This window comes from Sphaerodactylus townsendi, linkage group LG01, assembly GCF_021028975.2.
Source record: "Sphaerodactylus townsendi isolate TG3544 linkage group LG01, MPM_Stown_v2.3, whole genome shotgun sequence".
Classification (NCBI taxonomy): Eukaryota; Metazoa; Chordata; class Lepidosauria; order Squamata; family Sphaerodactylidae; genus Sphaerodactylus; species Sphaerodactylus townsendi.
In genome coordinates this window covers 39,572,491-39,590,688 of record NC_059425.1, presented here as the reverse complement: position 1 = coordinate 39,590,688, position 18,198 = coordinate 39,572,491, and the positions used below count along the sequence as shown (strand labels likewise).

The 18,198-nt window shown below is 43.7% G+C and overlaps 1 protein-coding gene across 2 annotated transcripts in view; it reads right to left on the bottom strand.

Moving 5' to 3' along the window:
* Nucleotides 1-18,198, bottom strand: part of PSME4 (proteasome activator subunit 4) — a 148,100-nt gene that overhangs the window by 9,710 nt on the left and 120,192 nt on the right. For both annotated transcript variants that reach the window (XM_048518692.1, XM_048518684.1), the window contains exons 33-43: nucleotides 14,329-14,482; nucleotides 13,282-13,351; nucleotides 8,909-9,034; nucleotides 8,400-8,552; nucleotides 6,514-6,618; nucleotides 5,113-5,204; nucleotides 4,600-4,731; nucleotides 3,796-4,004; nucleotides 3,518-3,603; nucleotides 2,045-2,173; nucleotides 146-301 (exon numbers count right to left, since the gene is read on the bottom strand). In XM_048518692.1, coding sequence (XP_048374649.1) covers nucleotides 146-301; nucleotides 2,045-2,173; nucleotides 3,518-3,603; nucleotides 3,796-4,004; nucleotides 4,600-4,731; nucleotides 5,113-5,204; nucleotides 6,514-6,618; nucleotides 8,400-8,552; nucleotides 8,909-9,034; nucleotides 13,282-13,351; nucleotides 14,329-14,482 — 1,412 coding nt within the window. The remainder of the gene's footprint in view (nucleotides 1-145; nucleotides 302-2,044; nucleotides 2,174-3,517; nucleotides 3,604-3,795; nucleotides 4,005-4,599; nucleotides 4,732-5,112; nucleotides 5,205-6,513; nucleotides 6,619-8,399; nucleotides 8,553-8,908; nucleotides 9,035-13,281; nucleotides 13,352-14,328; nucleotides 14,483-18,198) is intronic.

Genomic DNA, 18,198 nt, shown 5'->3' with positions numbered 1-18,198 from the left:
TTAGCCATATGCCTAACCTTCCTACTGAAAATTCAAGGTGACTTAAAATGTTTAACTTTGCAGAAATCTATGGAGTTCCATTTGTAATCTACAAACATGGATCTTATCCGTATGTCAAGAAATATGAATAGTAATATTTGCTTACCTCAAGCTGTTCATCTTCTAGCAGCTTTGTAACAAGCCATCGGATATCATTTACTGCTTCTTCATTGTTTAGGAAGATAAAAAGATTATAAAATACCATGGTCTGGAGGTAGGTTAGCACTGTGTACCTAGCATGCCAGGAATTACTCCTTGATGTCTGCAAAAATACCCAACATAAAACAGCAGTAATCAGAATATGACACACACAGAGAGAGAAGATTTTTCTTAAGAGAGCAAAGGAGGATGTATCTAAACTCAAAACCATCTTCTAGATACAAGAGGAAGACAAAACTGTCAATAGCAACATTTCACTAGATGCACTCCAATGCCACAACAAGTCATCCCAGTGAGCTGGAGGTTGCCTAAACTGCTAGAAGAAGTGCATAAGTAAATGAAAAATCATGGTTGTGTGGCAATGTTTACAGTTTGTCATGACATCTGAGTGAAGCCTCATCTAATCTACAGACAGTACTAGGAAAAATTATTAATTTTCAAGGAAGAATATGACTTCCCCATTTTGAAAGATTCTCACTAAAGATTTGACCCCATAAGGCTTCTGCTCCCGCTAATCCCCTCAACTTTTTTTTTGCCCTTACAACAGCTGAACGCCTGAGAAACGGTAACAAAAGGACAGCATTTCCAGAGATCCTTGGAGAGGTCAGTAAGGCAAAGAGAACTCTGGGGCTGCCAGAGTAGAAGGCCTCTCTACATGTACACATTCCTCTGTTTGGTCCACTGATGGTATAATAAGTAGGAAAGCAACTGGTTTCGACATCCAGTTGAAGGAAAGAACAAAACATTTCAGGGCCAAGAGTAACTCAGTACAGAAAAGAAGTTGGCAGGTTGCCTTTTGGCCATATTTAAGATACGCAGCTTTTTTATTCTGCCTCCATCAATTGCTCACACCTCATTCAGGGGTTCCACCTTTCTTTTGAAAGGTAAATATCTAAAGCAGGGGTAGGGAACCTGCGGCTCTCCAGATGTTCAGGAACTACAATTCCCATCAGCCCCAGTCAGCATGGCCAATTGGCCATGCTGGCAGGGGCTGATGGGAATTGTAGTTCCTGAACATCTGGAGAGCCGCAGGTTCCCTACCCCTGATAAAGGTAATGACCTACAGACACAAGGCTGAAAAAAGGGCTAAAATGCTGGAGTTCTTGGGTAAAGGAGCAGGTTTAGCATCTGCTGATGTGTTCACAATGGAACCATTTCACATTCAAATAGCAGAGTTTCATGTATCCCCTATGAGGAAGGGGAAAGTGATGCACTCAGGAAGAGTGTTGGCATGGCCACGAAACTTGCCCACACCTGATAATGAGTGGTCTAATCCCCACTGATATGTGCACCATGTGTGTGGGAGGCTGGGGAACGCAATGGGTTCCTAGAAGCAGAGTGAAAAGATTTGTAGCGTTTGAAGTCAAAAGACTTCTTCCCAGGTACAAGAAAATGTACTTTAAGCTACAAACAGGGAGTTCTGATAAGCCACTCCATTTCACACATTCAAAGAACGTAATGGAACCTTTCTTTGCTTGGTTAAAGATGTTGCTAGGGATGGGTGAACAGCAGTAACTATTTTATGTAACTAAGGAACATAAAATATGAGAGACTGCATCGGATCATTCCATTTATTATCACAATCTATTCGGGTGAGGGAAACCATAAGAAAGGGCCACTGCACCTGTCTGGTGTAATCAGCCTCCTGAAAAACCCAACCAGCGATACACTGGAACTGTGTTATAACACTTAGTGTCACCTTTAGCAAACTGATACAGTAAATGAAATTTCCAAGCCAAACGTGTTTACAGAGTTCATGTGGATTTATTCCAACTGCTACCTCGCCCTAAAATCCAGATAACAGTTGAAGCCCTTTTATTTACACTGTTAGAAAATCATCACGCACTTGTTTTAGCACCTGTAGTACCAAAGGCACTTGTTGAGGATACAGCAATCCCTGAGACATTAAGGATAAGCACATCTTGGAATCTCTCTTCAATTCATCATAGCTATTATCATTTTCTACTGGAGCAATCTGTACAAGCAAGAACAGGGGAGGTTGTTGGTTAACACAGCTACAGCAGTTTTCATTTCAAAAAATTAGCATGCTAAATCGCACATGAGAGAACAACACACGTCAACTGCGGGGAGGCAAAGAGGGGACCAGTGATGCCTCCCTAAAAACCCTCAGGTGACCAGTGCAGTGTAACAGCTGAAAGAACAGGCAGTCTAATCCAGATGGGAGGGACAGAATGGCCACCTTAGCCCTCCTGACCAGAGTTAAGTGGGAAACAGGAGGGAGAATGAATACCACAGAGATCTGCAGCACCCAGCCCATTTGCAGCTGCCACTTCTACAGCCCTAACATGGAGGCCAACACAGCCGGGGGCACTCTGAGGTGTTCCTGGAGGTGGGGCCAACACTAGTCAGTTTCGACCAGGCTTTAGCCCCGGAAACTCCAGTGGGACTCCTGTGAAGCCCTCTGGAGGGCTTTCAGATGGCTGGGGCTTTTCGGCTTTTCACTGACTCCTTGTGCCGCCTTGGAAGCCCTCTGGAGGTGGTGCGGCAGCAGCGCTGTCCCCGGCCAGATTTGGCTATAAAGACACAGCTGTAATTCACATCAGTCCTATGTGTGTGTGCACTACAGGAAGGGACTGAAGACAGGAAGCAGAGAGTTCTCTCTGAATGGGTGCCAAGAAAAGAGCTCCACTGCAGATATTTTTTCCTGACCTCCCAAATCATCAGGATGTGTATGTGTCCACGTTTGTGAAACAAGCCCCCTCCCATTTTGATTCAGTCCTACTGAAAGACTGCATGGGCACAACTGGCTTGTTGTGAGGGAAGGCCAGTTATTGCTCTACCCATTCACACTGTGGCAGGAATTACGTGCTGCAACTGGGTAGAGGCAGAGGCGCAACAATGGGGGAAAGCGCCTGGGGCACCACTGCGTCCTCCACCCCCCGTCCCGCTCCGGAACGCCCCCATCCTGCCTCAGAAAGCCCCCGCGACATCCCACAGGGCCCGCACTTGTACGTCGCGCCCCCTTCCCCCTTGGAACTAAGCCTCTGGGTAGAGGACTTGCAGCTGAAAGCAGTTGGGGCCACATGACTGAGTCAATTTTGAAGAACAGCGTCTCCTACTTTTGCCAGCAAACACTTGTCCCCATCAAACAACCTGACAACAGGACACAGCCGCATAAGTTGAACAGCAGTCAACGTGTCCTTCAAACAAATGCTCTTCTTGGTGAGGAGGAGGCTTGGTTAATTGCTTAAGTCACATACAAGTGGGAAGGGGGAACATTTTCCAAGCATTTTTGGCATAACGCTTTCAGAAGCCACCTCTGCAGCCTCAACATAACAAGCTGCAATTAACTACATACCTTGAAAAACAATGGCAAGAGCTGAAGCTGTTCAGTAACAGCTGTGGAGAAGGCTCTTCCTGCGCTTGCCATCAGCCACTTGAGAACTGTTGAGGGCAAAATAAGGACAAACTTGACTGCTTCGTACAAGGCCAACAAGAAGAGCACAGTGGGAGAAGTTACAACATTCAAATTAATATTTGCACCACTTTGACAACCATCAAACTTCCTTAAAGATTCCAAAGGTAACACAGCTGAACATTCAATGTGGTTCTGGCAAGCTGACCACTGTCACTTACTGGTTTTCAAGAGTTTAATGCCCTGAGTCCACTCGTCTTCATCTCCAACCCCATTCTCCTCCATAACATGGTTCTGGATTTCTTCATCCACTTCCATAAGGGATTTGAGTTTTTCAAGTATTCGGGAAGTGAACTCATGAACGTGGGGGGACTTTGTGGGAGCCGTGTTTGGTAAGGAGACATCTATCATGAAGATATACGTCAAAACGCTAAAAAAGAAAAAGGAATACATTTAAATCTGACGTGTAGCATAAAGAGTTCATTAGCTGTTACAAGCTGCCTCTCCTGCTCTCAGAGTCCAAGGACACATTTAGAAGAATCACATACATGCAAGATCTAGTACTTCAGGTAAAGAAATAGTAGCATGGCTTAATAAGTGTATTTTCTACTTAGCTTTGACAACCAGTAATACTCAATCACATCATCTCCACTGAACCCAGGGCCGGAGCGAGGGGGAACTGTGCCGGGGGCACACGTGCACCCTGCACCCCTGCCACGTCCCTACACTGGTGTGTGTCCGCTGCATCATGCACACACACATACGGCCCCCTCGATGTTATGCCACTGATTGAACCTTTATGAAGCAGTACAGTCTTGGCAAGCCATAACACACATTGGCCTTTATGTAGATTAACCCCACTGGGAAGAATAGCAGGGTAGTAAATGATTGATTAATATAGCTAAAGATGGACCACGGACTAAATAGAATAGGTCCGTGTACTAAGCTCCAAGTACCTCAGACACAGGATACAGCTATTATAAATAGTAACATCAAAAATAAGAATTAAAGCTTCTTTAACTGACCTTCCTATCCGCTCTCTGACATTTTTGTAAACCTGGGTGAGTTTAGGCTCCAGGTACTTCAGCAATCTGTGCAGCAGCTCTGGCACCCGCCACTCTTGCTGTGCGAGGCCACCTTGCAAGATATACAGTCGGCTGGAGAGGAAAAGATGGGGAGAGTAAGAAACATGTGTAAGGTCCACATTTATAACTTGGGGAGCTCCACTTTACCTTCTCTCCAAAACCAGATGTAGGAGAAACAAGTCTCTTAACATTTTACTTGCTCATAGCAAAAGATCCATCAGACAGTTTTCTGCTCACAAACTAAATTTGTGCTTGCGTCATTAAGTTGTTTTTCTTTAGTGACTAGATGGATGGATAGAACATTTCCGCAAGGAGAAACCGGTGAAGCACAAGATGTTTTAATATTACATCAACAGTACAGGGACTGGAGAGGAACAGTTTGTTGTGGAAAAACCTGAGCACCATTTGTCACCCAGACCTTCCCTGAAAATAGATAAGCTCTAAAGATTTTACCATGCATCAACGAACGATCCCCCTTCACCACTCAACGGGGACTCCAGCAACAGTTCAAACAACCAATGCAACTTCCGGGGGTCTCTGCTCTCCTGTATTGCAAAGAAAGAAAGAGCGGGCAAATGTCACTTTATGACAACAGAAATCATAGTAGGACTCTCCTGAAGAAAATCAATTCAGCAGCAAACATTTCTGCTCTGTGGTGATTTTACTGCATTAAGAGTGTATTTCCTCGCAACAGAACCCAAGAATCAAAAACACAGGCAGAAGCTACAACAGCAATTGTACAAATATGCCGCATAAAAATGGTAGCGGAAGTAAGTCATTCCCAAAGATGGTTTATGTGTACTGGTCTTCCTGATATAAAATTTTTGAACTGTTTAATGCTCTTTCCCTCTGGATTCCAAATTTATATTTCTAAAAACCCAGCAATAAAAATTCAGAAACATGCATCAAATGTCACTGTTTACAAATGAACTTGTTTGGCCCATGGAATGCTAGACTAGCTGTTGAGTTTGCTAAGGTAAAATTGGGACTTCTCTAGCCAGGGTTATTAGAATTCTTCTAGTATGGGGGCTCTTTCAGCATCTCTCAAAGAGGCCACAGAGAGATCTTTTTTGAAACCCTTCCTCTGGCCAAGGTCTTGGCTAATTCTAGGCCAGAATAAAATATTTGTCCCAAATAACTTACTAAACAATTAGTGAAAGCAAAGCAGTTAAAGCAAAGTTTAACAAGCTTACACAAATTGATGCCTTAATGCAAAAGGGTTACAAATGAAAAATTGCCAGAATTAAGTATTTTGTAAAAAAAATCAATAAAAATACCAATTTTTGATTTTATGTTGTTCATTTCAAACGCCAACTAAACAAAAGCAAAAGTTCATTCTAGGCTTTCCATTTTTCTCTCTATTAAATGTGGATGGAGGTCAAACTTATAATTGCCTAAGGCACCTAAAACCCTTGGGCCAGCTCTAGCCAGAGCCCTGGGAATCTGAAAGCAGCATCTGTCTGCCCTACTGGAGAAAAGACCCCAACAAAGCCCAAGCCCTGTCTTGCACCACGGAAGCCTCAAGATAACTTTACAGTCATGCAGATGGATGATAACATAGCAGCAAATATACGGAAAGAATGAAGCAGAGAAGCCACCAGAACAGACAGATAATGAGCACTATGGCAAGGCATGCAAGATTTCCCAAGGCTAGTGAGGAAGCATGGGAGAATAGGAACTCTCCATCATCACCTCACAACAGCTGGGATGGATCTGAAACCCACCCTCATCTAAAACCCACCCTCATCTAAAGACACCCTCATCTAAAACCAGAAGGAAAAAAGCAACCAAGGGAGAGGAGGGTCGTAGTGTTTGTGTTGTTTTCCTCCCCTCAAAGGAATGTCCAAAACTTACACAAGAGGTCGCTATACATGTTCCCCAGTCACTGTAAGTCTCCACTGTAATGTTGGATAAAGCAGTTCTAAGAAGGGGACACAGAAGTTCCCAGAGGTTCTCCACCTGTGCAAAAAGATAAGCAAAGATGGTGTTGTGATGCAAAACATACATGGCAGCAGTCAACAATCAGCTAAGTAGGAGAGTTTCTGCTTTGCATGAAGGTACAAGATTTAGTTCCTGACATCTCCAGTTGAAAAAGACCACATAGGAGCTGATGTTGAAGGCCCTGGAGAGCCACTGACAGAAGTGAAAGTAAGACAAATACTGAAGGCCTTGTCAAGCCTAAAGCCCTGGTTTAAGTAAAGAGACACCAAACTTCATGTAATGTTCGGAAATTATCCTCTCAAAGTAAAGGGATTTAATTTATTACCAAGTAAACATCAGGATGCAATCCTGGAATTCATACAGACCTAGGATCCCTTCTGAACTAGAGACAAAAGAATTCCCCATCTTCATATGGAACATGCTCATTCCTTCCCAGCTATCCCAAGGAACTCTGGAGAAAAAAGCTCAGGCTTCACCAGAGAGTTGTGGCACCTCAAAAAATCCAAATGCTTCAGCCTTGTTTGCTACACGCTTCCCTCTTTCCCTCATGTAAGACCCTCACCCCCCACCCCCCATCCCTTTCCCCAAACCTTACCTTCCAACAGCAGCAACTCAAGGAAAGGGAAAGAAGCTTAAGGGAGAACTACTTCTACAGCCACGTCAACAGGAATTTCCCACCACTCAGTGCTCTGCAAGTTTTAGGCCCCTTCTGCACATACAGAATAATGCACTTTCAATCCACTTTCAATGCACTTTGCAGCTGGATTTTACTATGCGGAATTGCAAAACCCACTTGCAAACAATTGTGACAGTGGATTGAAAATGCATTATTCTGCATGTGCGGAAGAGGTCCCAGTGTGCTGGGGCATTCAGAAAGTAAGGAGTGGGGACCATGGCACATTAAAAACTCTGTAGATCTTTGTGCCTGGGTAGGCAAGGCTCTTGTGCCTAAAAGCCCAAACTGTATGTGTGCACATTCCTCTGAGGTCGTCAGTTTTAGAGGAAGCAAAGGACATCTACAAACCAAAATAAAATTAAATGGGATTCTGGTTTCAAACATCAGTATCTTCTTATTTTGAACTGGAGATGGAGGGTCATTTCTGACCACCACCATCACAGTTCTGAAACGCTGCAACATGACTCATCAGAGAGATCTCCACATTTTCAGCTTTAGGTTGGGGAGAACCAAAACCAAGACTACTTCCTAGTTTTTAAGATTTCAAGGTCAGAGGGCTGTCTTGCAAAGTTCAGAAAGTGATTTACAAAATAGGTTTCTTGTTTAAGTTTGATTCATGATTCTGAGACTAAGAGGAAAATGCCTTAACAGGTGGGACTTGGATCCCAAGCTTTGCTTCTGCTTCTGCTGTTTCCTTTTCCACTGTGGAGGCTTTGCCACTGCCAACTGCATCAAGTGAATTCTCCCAGCTCTGGCTACTTCTACTAATGCGAAGCCAATGTCTCTCAATGAACCAAAAAGCAACCAGCACCAACCCCCTCCCTCCCCCCCACACACACACATTTTGCAGCAGAGGACCATTCCCACAATTGACATTCCTAGAACATTCCCCGGAGACATCCAGGATCCAAGCCTGGATATATATGATCAGAAAATCTCAGAGCTCAATTAATAACAACTTAGGTGATATAGACTTCTTCAACAAGAAAAATCTACTTTTAAAAACAGCAAGTTTTAAGTTTTAAGCTGAATTGATGTTACTATTTCATATAATATTGTTAAAGAGCAAAAGGATTTGTTTGTTTTGCAATAAGCCAACAGAAATATCCCTAAGACACACTACCTTTTCAAATGTCCAGTGTTTAGACCCTCTTATCAATCCAGTTATAATTTCAGCTATGCATCGCTGGGGACTTTCGTGGGAATCTACTGCTAGTCGTTCTAAGTGGGGTTTCAGTACTGGCAAGAAGGCATCATCAAAATTTCTGAACAGGCCCTGTCAAGACAAGATTCAGGGTTTAGTGCTAAAAGGGCTTGAAAGCTTCTACTCTCAAAACAAAAAGACATCAAACACTACACATATGTTCGAAAGAGAACTAACACTATTCTACTCACAACTGTGAAGAATAATTGTTGGTTTTAAAAAAATTACCACAGGTTATAAACACATTTCCCCAGGTCTGAAAACAAAATATGTAGCAGCCTCACAGAAATCAAAATCTGGATCTTTCAGTATCAAGGCAATATAGTATCACCATTATAAAGGATTAATCTCATGGACTGTTCAGTAGGTTTTTTAAAAGGACTCAATACTGATCTCTCCCAGGAAGCTCTAAAAGAGGTCTTCGTTACCTTGAAGAGGCAAAATCTGCGTGGGTTAAATTTATCTTTTCCTTTTCTGTCTTCTAAAGAAAGAAATTTGATTAGCTGCTCAATGAATTTTGGATCAGAAAAGTGATCATAGATTACTTGCTCTGCCTGTAAAAGAAGAAGAAGAGCTGGTCAGATATCAGAAGAGTAAGGCTAGGGAGACATCTACAGAGTAGCACCTTAATGTGAAAAGAACTGTGAAAAGCCACAGTTCACCAGCACTGCTCTATTCAAACTTGTTGCATTGACACCAACAATTAACAAGACTGTTTTTTCATAGATTCAAACCACAGTCTTTCATAGGTTCAAACCACATGGCATTGGCTGCCATGCTCATAATAATGCATTCCCTAAACTCCAAATCATTCCTCGTGCTCCATAGCTGGTCAACAGAAGAGATGTAAGATGATGGAATTGATCATATTCTTGGAAAGGAATACGACATGCTCTTACATCCCCTCTATCAATTTGTTATTTTGGCGGCCTTACACCTCTCAGTAAATATGTCAGTTTTCATCCATGGTTTTTGTTGACAATGCACCTGACACTTGCTATCCGAAATCAGGATGATTTCTTGTGCTTAAATAAGAGCTCACACAGAAAAGCAGCTCGGGGATGGTTCTCAGTATAAGGCAGTCTCACAGGTTCAACTCTGTTAAAGAAGCAAAGATTGTTTCACACATTCTTCTTGTATGTTGATTTCTCTACACCACTATTTTATTTATTTATTTATTTATTGCTTCAATATTTATACTGCCCGATCCCCAAAGGGCTCTAGAATAGAAGAATAGAATAGAATAGAATCTTTATTGGCCAAGTGTGATTGGACACACAAGGAATTTGTCTCCGGTGCATATGCTCTCAGTGTACATAAAAGAAAAATACATTTGTCAAGAATCATAAGGTACAACACTTAATGATTGTCATATAGGTCTAGTAAGCAATCAGGAAACAATCAATAGTAACGAAACCATAAAATGTAAAATCATAAAATAAAATGAAATAAAATGAAATAAAATGTAATGTCAGCACAGGCTATAGTCATACAGTCATAAGCGGGAGGAGATGGGTGAAATACAAGAATGATGAGAAAAAAAAGTAGTGCAGTAATTCTATAATAAAATATATAATAAATAGTTTAACATTATCGAGGGAAATTATTTGTTTAACAGATTGATGGCATTAGGGAAAAAACTGTCCCTTATGTCTAGTTGTCTTGGTGTGCAGTGTGCTCTGTAGCGGCGATTTAGAAGGGTAAGAGTTGAAACAGTTTATGTCCATGGATACAAGAGGGTCAGTAAATATTTTCACAGCCCTTTTTTGACCCATGCAGTATACAGGTCCTCAATGGAAGGCAGGTTAGCAGCAATTGTTTTTTCTGCAGTTCTGATTATTCTCTGAAGTCTGTGTCGATCTTGTTGGGTTGCAGAACCAAACCACACAGTTATAGAGGTGCAGATGACAGACTCAATGATTCCCTCATATTAGAACTGTATCAGCAGCTCCTTGGGCAGTTTGGAAGCTTCCTGAGTTGGCGCAGAAAGAACATTCTTTGTTGTGCTTTTTTTTGATGACATTTTTTGATGTTAGGTGACCATTTTTAGGTCATGAAGGATATGATGGAACCTAGAAATTTAAGGAGGTCTCTACTGTTGATACTGTGTTGTCTAGTATTGGCTGAGAGGAGGAGTAGTGATGGGAGGGTTTCTCCCTAGAAATCTACCACCACTTCTCACGGTTTTAAGTGTGTTCAGTTCCTAGAGCTGTTCCAGTTGGCACCCACCGAGGCTAGTTGTTCAACCTCCCGTCTGTTATGCGGTTTCATCGTTGTCTCGAATGAGACCAATCACTGTTGTATCATCTGCCAAACTTCAGTATTTTTAACAGATGGGATTCGAACTTTGAGATGCAGTCATTGGTAGTGCACTCTAGAGAGAAGAGAAGTGGTGAAAAGTATTACACACAGCCTTGGGGGGCCCCTGTGCTCATTTTACAAGTGTCTGAGTGTAATTTTTTCCTAGCTTACTCACCTGCTGTTTCCTATCTGTTAGGAAGCTTGCTGATCCAACTTACAAAATATGTGCTCCAGGTACTGCCTAGCTGATTTAGTTTAGATTAGAGAAAAAGGAAGATGTCTGGTATGATAGTATTGAATGCTGAACTAAAGTCAACAAAGAAGGACCCTTGCATACTAGGTCTTTGGCGATTCAAGATGCTGCTTAAGAATATAGTGCAGAAGCCATATTAACAGCATCATCTGTCCAATCTATTTGCTTTCGGTATGCAGAATTGCAAGGGGTCCCAACAGTTGGATCCGTGATGGGTTTTCAAATGATACATCACTAGCCTTTCAAAAGGATTTTTCATAACTTCACAGATGTTAAGAGCAACAGCTGGTCTGTAGTCGTTCAGGACGTTCCCTTAGATGGAAGGCTTCTTCGACGCACTGGGACGATAGTGGAGTGTTTGAAGCAGGGAAAGGAACCCATTAGCACATCTCTAGTGATTTGTTTGAAGATTTAGGTGAAGATGGGGGGCCAATTGGACAGCACAGACTTTTAAAGCAAAGAAAGGTGTTATCTTGTCTGGGCCTGGTGCTTTTCCAAGGCTTCTGTCTGTGAAATAAATCTTGCACTTCCTTTTCTACCAGAAATCACCAGGGGTTGTAAACCCAATGAAATGGAGTTGCCAGTTGTAGGAAAGTTTGGCTATTATTGGTGCATCTGAAATAGAGGTTGTGTGGAGAAAGGTGACTGTAGATTATTTTCAAACCTACAGTAGAACACATTCAGGTCGTCTGCCAATTGCTGATTTCCTTCAGCTTGGGAAGGTGGTTTGCTGTAACCGGTGATATTTTTAAGAGTTTTCCACATGTTTGCTGTTTCGTTTGGTGAAAACTGATTTTTTAGCTTTTCAGAGTAGTTTCTTTTTGCTGCTCTGATCTCCTTTGTTAATACATTTCTGGCCTGATTGTACAGCACTCTATCACCTTTTCTGTAGGCCTCTTCTTTGGAACGACGTAACTGCTCTAGATATCTGATTATCAACAGTGGAATATGTAAACTCCCTCCACTGAAAAACACTGCATTTTCATCTTATGGTGGTAGATCTATTGGTGCTCAGTCAGTCACATACACAGATCTTTCAGTGCAGGGGTGTAGCTACAAAAAATGGCACCTGAGGCAAGCACTGAACTCATCCCAGTGCCCAGGCAAAACATGCAAAATAGTTTTCAGCCTTGAACATATTGAACTTTTTCCGAAACAATCTCTCTCTTCAATCTCAAACAATCTCAAACAATCTCTCTCTTCAAATGATGGCTGACCAATTTGGAATTCCCAGAAATTAATAGCTCCCAGAAATTAATAGCTCCCTAGCAATATTGCATTTAGTGCAGCCCTAGATACTGAAACGACACCAAAGAAGAATGGATGTCCTTTTTACATATCTTGGAGGTTTTCTGAAAGCACAAGCAGTGAACTCAAGGGGACTGAAGAGAATGAGGTCGGAGATGGTGGACTACGTCACTATGGACAGACTGCAGGTGCAAAGGAATGTTCAGAGGGTGAGAGAATAAAAGCAGAATTCATCTCTCCCAGTCTCAGCCCCTACAGTTCCAAACAGAGGAAGGCCACAACAGTCTTTATTCCCGCCCTGGCAGAACCCCACCTTAGCCTGACCGAGGCACCCTGTTGCAGCCACCCAGCTCCGCAACAGCCACTCCACAGGCTTGCTGCTGCACCCTCCACCTTCACCTTGGAGCCCCAGCCCAAGGAGAGGCAGCTGCGGGTGGCAGAAGCCCGAGAAGAGAGTGGGTGGTTGGTGGCAGAAGCGGAGGCTGGCGGGTGGGCACAGGAGGAGGAGGGGACAGGGAGCACACTCCAGCTCCTCACTCCTAGGATGGGGCGGGGGGAGGGCTGCTGGCTGACTACACCCCCAAAGTAATTCACTGAAGTTGCACCTGACCTTGAGCCACCCTGTGCCGCCCCCTCCCCCCTCCCGCTCATGATGCCTATGCTTCAGTGATGGACAGGCACACAAAGCCCCAGCCCAGAAAAGCCAAGCTCATCATCTGCTGTCAATCCATGTTGCCATGGAGTCAAATGTTCAAAACATTACAATTTAATCTCCTTGTTCAAAATTCAAATTGAACAGAGAAGCCATTGTCAATCTTCAGTACCCAGGTAAGTCAGTATCTGTGTTCCTATTTTAAAGAAGATCTATGTAGAGTGCAGAGTCACTGCTGTGGGTCTTTGATTGTTCAAAGTTACCTTCAGACACAAGAGAAAAAGTCATGCTTGATCTTCTGTCAGACCATGACAGGCTTTGAGCAAAATTTAAAATGTCATTCTTACCTCTGAAAGCTCATTTCTATTCCGTCCAAGCTTTGGTTGATGCTCTGCAGGAGCATAAATCTCCATGTTTCTAGAAATAGGGGGAAGGTGAGACATACTATGAGCCAACAGTCATATTATTCTTGAATAAAGCCAAGAAAAAGAGTTATTCTCATATTATCACCACAGAAAACAGCTCTCAAAAACAATGACAAAGGTAGGCAAATTTCTTGCACAGGAAAAGCAGTCAGTGCCTCACAAGAAAGCACAAACTCACCAACTGCAAATGTGGCCAAACCAAAATGTAAGGAATCCCACTTCCCATTTATGCATTTATACCATTCCTTATTCTATATGTGGGGTACCTCTAGCATCATCCTTGGAATGTAATACGCACAGTGTGTGGTGGGAGGTAGTCCTTGAACTAAAGGGTGGCATAAAAATATCATAAACAAATTGTGAATGTGAGGGTACATTCATTTATTAAAGTGTTCTACACTGATAATTTTACTATGATAAACTTGCACACTGTGCACACTTTTTTTTACATGTATCCATTGGTAATTTTTGCAGATGGAAAGTATTTCAGTCCACGGAACATGACTTCCCCATTCCACTGCAGCCCAAAATGCCCCTTCAAAATGAGGGAGGGAAGAGCCAGAGGTTTACAGCAGGAAAGGAGAAAATCTGCAAACATCCCCTCTCCCCCATGCCCAACCCCGATCTACAGAAATCCTCCACTGGATCCAAGCCCTTCTCAATATATATGATCCATAAACTCAGTATTTAGATTATGCTTGACTTTGTACAGATTTTTTTCCAAAAGCAAATTCCCCAAATAATTGTTTGTTTGAAATACATGTTAAATGTATGCAGCATTGTTGTTGCCATGAATTGTCCAACTAAATTGAAGGTAAACAAGTCATAACGTCATGAAGAAAAGACAACTTAGCAAGCTGTCAAGGCTTTATTTAATAAAGGGACACAGGGCTACTTTATTTAATAAAGGGACACAGGGCTGCAGTCCCTTTCACACTGATTGGAGTGGGAGGTCAAGGCAACACTTACTGCGGCCAGGTGTAATATCCCCAATGCGTTTTCTCCACAAAACAACAGGACTCCCAAGCTTGTTTTGTCTTTGGTAAACTGTCACTTTCATAATGCAACCACTTGTTATCAGGCCTGTCACCAGCCTGGATATCAGAAGGCCGAGAAGCTTTACCTGTGTGCAAAAGGAAGGACTGACAATTAAAATGCAACTATCAGCACTCATCATGCTCTGACTTGGACAGCCCAGCCTAGCCCGATCTTGTCAGATCTCGGAAGCTATGCAGGACTGACCCTAGATAGTACTTTGATGGGTGACAAACAAGGAAGTCCAGAGTCCCTTCACAGAGGCAGGCCATAGCAAGCCACCATCTCTTTTGCTTTGAACACTAAGTCATATATGCGCATGTCACAGCCATAAATTGGATGTGACTTCACAGCACTTTTCAGCACCAGACACTTGCTGGATGATCCACTCGCAAGGTTAAGAACATGAAGCAGTGATTTCACCATCTCAGCAGTTTAAGACAGTGTAAAAAATATGCACAGCTCAGTTCCATATATAATATAAATTTTCACTGTGACCATAAAGTATTTCTTTTAATATGGCAATGAAAATTACAGTGGCTGACACAAGCCAAGTTGTAAGGAATTCCATAGACGCAGAAATAAAAGGCTTTGGGAGTAAAAGTCCATTTATTAAGACATCTTAGAAAGCTCAAGTACACGCAGTGGCAGGAATGGCACTTCCCGCCAGAAGCACAGGTTATAACACCATTCACCCCATCCCCCCTTCCTGCTTCCCGGGAGGCGATTGTCTTCATCTCCAGCATGAGATAAAGGTCTCCTTGATGCATCTGGCCCATCGCCCGGGCTGTGGAATGCACTCAAGGTTACTTGACCATCAACACCACTGAATCCTTTACACTCTGCCTCCCCTAAAGAGGCCCTTCCCCAGGTTTTATGCGGGAAAGGAGGCCACGGTGGAAAGCAGAAATAAGGGTGGGGGCTTCAATATTTTGAATAAACCCATTGATTATACCCAGAGGAATATCCCACCACGAGGACTTCATCAATAGCGTTTCGCGATTAAAGCGAGAGTCCAGGATAAGCGTCAATTTACGTAGTGCTTGTGGCCATCAATAATAGTCGGTGGGGCCTCTCCGGTAGTCGTGCCGAACATCGAGGCGGGGAGCCTCCTTGAGCAAGCTGGAATGGAAGACAGGATGGATGTTACTAAGAGAGTTAGGCAAATCTAAGCGGGCAGTGACATCATTAATCACTTTAGTAATCTGAAAAGGTCCCACAAATCTCTTGCCAAGTTTGGAATATTTATTACGCGTCTCACAGAGATTTTTTGTAGATAAATACACCCAAGGAGCCCTGCGCAGAGGAAAATCGGCGGTGTTTATCACGCTTGCAGTTTTTTGTGAGTCCTTTGCTTGTTTGTAAAAGCGGTCTGGACCGACTTCCATCCCTCGACTAGGGATGAAATCCATTGTTGAAATTTGGGGTCGTTCTTTGTACTACTATGAACCGCATTGTTGGTACTCCATAAGAAAGCGGAATAAGCTACATAATTGTCTTGGTGGTAGTTGGTGTAACTCGCGTAAATACTGCTCTAAGGTTCTGTTAAGATTTCTCTCGTCTAGCCGTCACTTTGAGCGTGGTAGAGTGGCGGTAGGCGGCCCCAACAACCCCAAAGCGCTTTCCAGAACTTTGAGATGAATTGGGGGACTGGCGGTCGAGACTCACCTGCGGAATGGAGACGGTAAACATGTTGAATAAACAGCCGTGCCAACTTAGGAGCGGAGGGGATGGAAGCACATGGAATAAAATGGGCTTGCTTAGAGAATAAGTCTACCACCACCCATAAAACCGTGTTGCCATGACTTTCGGGCAAATCTGTAATAAAATCCATGGAGATGACTTCCCAGAGCGAGGCTACCGGGAGAGGTTTCAATAGTCCATGGGGCTTTCAGGATGGTTTTGGCTTCTGCACAAACCGAGCAGCCTTTAATGTATGCCTCAATGTCTTTTCGCATTCGCGCCACCAAGAACTACCCGGCGGGCTAAATGCAGAGTTTTCAAAAAGCCAAATGTCCAGCCGAGCGGACATGCCGTGGCAAGCTTCAAGAACCTGCTGCCCGGTGCGTTACCAACATTCCCCCTCCATGAAGCTCCATTCTCAAGCGCCAATTGGGAGTCTCCCTCGGCTGCTGGAGGCTCGTGCAGCCCGCCTCCTCCAGTTCCCGCGGGAAAGGAGAGCGAGACTGGGAATGGGGTGGAGGAGGAGGGAGAGTGGGCGTTTGAGATCGGGTGACAGCCAGGCCAAGCTGGGAGGGAACGAGAACAGTGTGGAATGTCACCATTAAAGGCAGCTCCACCCCCCTCGGGTGGCCCAGCGTCCAGCCAGTTTGTTGGTTTTCCCAGGGAAAAAATGGACTGTAAAGAGAAGCGAGAAAAGAAATGCGGCTGAAGTTGTTTGCGGACATCTTAGGGGGGGTGGAAAGAGCTGCCAGGTTTTATGATCGACCAAACCAGAAAGGGTGCTTAGCCCCCTCAGCCAGTGGCGCCAAGTGGAAGTGCTACTTTGATGGCCGCGGTCTCTTTGTCCCCTACAGTCCAGTTGGAGTTGGCACCAGAATTTTTTAGAACAAATAGCCTACGGAACCAGCCTACCATCTTTATTTTTCTGCAACAGGGCTGCCCCAAGTGCTTTGTCGAAGGCGTCCGTGAACCACAAGCGGAGATCGGGTCAGGGTGCTTTAGGATAGGTTGGTTGAGTAGCAGATTTTAATAGTTGAAAGGCTGTTTGACATTCCTCAGACCAGAAAAGGGGGGGCCCGGGCGGACCAGTGGATCTTTACCAGATGCGTAAGAGGTCTGTGAGAGGGAGAGTCAGTTCAGCAAATTGGGGTATAAAATCCGCGATAGAAATTAGCAAAACCACGGAGCGACTGGAGTTCTTTGCGGTTGGTGGGGGCAGGCCATTGGAGGACCTCGTCAATTTTGCAGGATCCATTTTTAAGCCGGTGAGATCCGGTAACAAATAGTCAATGGAGGTCCCCATGAAAACAGCATTTGGAGAGCTTGGCAAAGAGTTGTCAAGCAAGTTTCAATACCTCTCGAACCAATATTTCATGCTCTTCTATAGTTCATGAGTAAATTAAAAGCGTCATCTAAGTATGCTTCTCCCTTGTACGGTAAATCATGGAGAACTTAGTTGATAAGGCCATGAAGCTCGGGGCCCCACTTAACCCGAATGGCATTTATTAAAATATTCAAACTGTCCAAACTTTGTGTTTAAAGCGCCCGGTCAGGTGTTCATAACCTTCAGCAATTCTGACTCTGTAGTAAGCTTCTCTCAAGTCCAATTTAGTAAAAATCGTCCTTTGAGTGCATCTAAAGGGTCCTTGATCAAAAGGCAAAAGGATATTTATTGGACAGGGCGTGAAGACATCGATAATCTGTGCAAAGCCGTAAAGACCCATCCTTTCTTTTGACAAACAAAGCGGGGCAAGCGTGTGTGTGTTTGGTAGCCCATACATTATAAACCAGCGAGCCAGGTTCTTGTCTAAGAGAGCCGCGAAAGTTCCTTCTCCTCATTGGGACTCATGCTTGGTAGATTCTACCCTTGGGTAGAGTTGTGCCCCCTGGTTGTATGACAATTTTACAGTCAGTGTCTCTGTGGGGTGGCAACTGATAAGCATTCCTGCTCCTGAAAAACTCTGGCTAAGATCCTGATATGCAGGTGGGATGCCAATAGAATGGGAGCAATCACTGGGAAGCCAGAGAGGGGGGTGTGTCAGGAGGCGTTGGGTTTTCTTCCCAATTCATGTGTTCACCGCCCAGGGAGGTCAGTGAATTCTAGGATCCTTTCTTTCCAAA